The sequence below is a fragment of the Tupaia chinensis genome, unplaced genomic scaffold, assembly GCF_000334495.1.
Source record: "Tupaia chinensis unplaced genomic scaffold, TupChi_1.0 Scaffold143646_1, whole genome shotgun sequence".
NCBI classification, from domain to species: Eukaryota; Metazoa; Chordata; class Mammalia; order Scandentia; family Tupaiidae; genus Tupaia; species Tupaia belangeri.
This window is the reverse complement of record NW_006203494.1, coordinates 418,816-420,698: the sequence shown is the minus strand read 5'-3', so window position 1 is coordinate 420,698 and position 1,883 is coordinate 418,816. Positions and strand designations below refer to the sequence as shown.

General features: G+C 52.0%; 1 protein-coding gene across 1 annotated transcript in view; it reads left to right on the top strand.

Moving 5' to 3' along the window:
• Positions 1-149: 149 nt before the first annotated feature.
• Positions 150-1,883, top strand: part of LOC114005330 (translation initiation factor IF-2-like) — an 18,527-nt gene continuing 16,793 nt past the window's right edge. The window contains exon 1 of the mRNA XM_027766721.1: positions 150-223. Coding sequence (XP_027622522.1) covers positions 150-223 — 74 coding nt within the window. The remainder of the gene's footprint in view (positions 224-1,883) is intronic.

The following is a 1,883-nucleotide window of genomic DNA, read 5'->3' as shown; positions in this document are numbered from 1 at the left end:
CCAGGAGGCGCGGGAGCCGCTGCGCGCGCCGTCTGCGCCAGGCGGGCCGCCGGAAGGAGGGGTGCGCTCTGGAGGGTGTGGGGGCGGCCGGGGAGCGCCACCCTCCCGTCCAGGAGTCACCGAATCCAAACCTGGATGGTCACCTCGCGATGGCGCTGGCTCAGCAAGCCGGCACCCGGGGCGCCGCAGGACGAGATGGACTGAGCGGAGACCCCTGGGCAGCGTGAGACCGCGGAGTCCCGCAGAGCCGGCTTCAGTCGGTGGCTGGAAGGGACCTAAAATTGCAACTTTTAGCAATGCCAGCGGAAAAGGAAACGACTCTGCACGCCACTGCTGGAGAGAAATGCCCCTTAACTTTCTAAGGATTCGTATTATTAATGAACACACGTATTCCGAGTCAGTCTAGGCTCAAGTATTCAGAATTCAGGAAATGATGCTCTTAACGGATGGGAGAGTGTGGAGCTGCCTTGTGAAGTCCAGATCACTAAAATTAGAGACCTGTCCCTAGGCGCAAAATGAAACTGCAACCACGAACGAAGTAGGTAGAAAAAAAGATTTGATAGAAAGAAAGGAAGTACACCCAAAAGGCTGTTGGGCGGGCAGATTGCCAGGTGGCGGCCGCGCTTGTGCCTAGCTACCCTTATTTTCTTACTAGCGGTCATGAATATTCATTAGTTGGAGGCCCCTTACGCTGCCTAAGTCCTTCCTTTAAATTTGAATCCACAGGTTCTTTCCTGCACCTGCACCTTCCTCACAGGTAAAGAATGAGGAACTTGATCACCTAATTGCGCAGGGTGCCCAATGGAGCCAGGTTGCCCCAATTAGACTACCCAGTTAGTCCATCGCCCTAATAGGAATTGGGGCATAGACCAAAACGCTTGCTTAGTCCTTTTTGATAAGAGAAAAATCTACGAATCATCCCTGTGCACTTCCCTCAGGCCTCAAGGAAGGAAGATGGCAAATTGCCTCGCCCTCCTGGCACCCGGAGCTAGAGGAGCCTTTCGCTTTTCTCTTAGGGCTGCCTGCTCACCATTGTCTGCCTACCACAATATTTGATAGATACTAATTGTAAATGGAACCAGCAGCTGGCATAACGGCCATGTCGCTGGGTGTGTTGGCATGTGCATGAGGAATGGCCACCCCCCCGGGGAGATGATTTCTCCCTCTCTGTCTCTCTGTCTCTCGCTCTGGCGAGCGTTCGCTCCCTATAGCAAAAACCTCTCCAAAAGAAAAAAAAATGAGTTATAAAAATGATGTAGTTAGCAATAGCACTGTTACCCTAAGCTTTATAGAGCACTGTGATTTGCTTATAACCACCCTCGGTTCGCATCAGGATACTTAATTCTCTCCCTATTGGAAATCACCGGGAGAGGAGAGAAGTTTTGTCGTACGGTGTTGAAGGGCAGTCCTACTTCAGTCTTGCTGCGTTTGCTGGTGCTGTTTTATACAGTCGAAGCAACAGCTTTGCAGCAACATAAGAAATAATAAAATTTTCTATTTCTTCATTAAAACCCAAACGAAGAAGCGTGGTGGCCCCAGGAGCAGATGCCTGCCGTGGCTTCACACTCAGTGTGTGGGACGTCACTACCTCTGCGCGTATTCTTTATTTCATTCTAGGTTTTTGCCGTAGGGCGTATGTGCTCACCAGAGAGTGAGAGGGAAAGCGAGAAATCGCCCCCCGGGGGTGGCAGCCATGCCAGGATCCCTTCTCCTTCATCCTCCTTCTGGAGTCTGGGCATACGCGTACCCGTGCCTGGAGTGATTTTCAAGCCTTCGGCTTTGGGACTCAAAAACGTGGTTGGCCACCTGCTGTCTGGCCAGCGCCTTAAACCCCCCATGCCACCTGCTGGCCCAATGCCTTCCGATTTAAAACCAAACAAAAC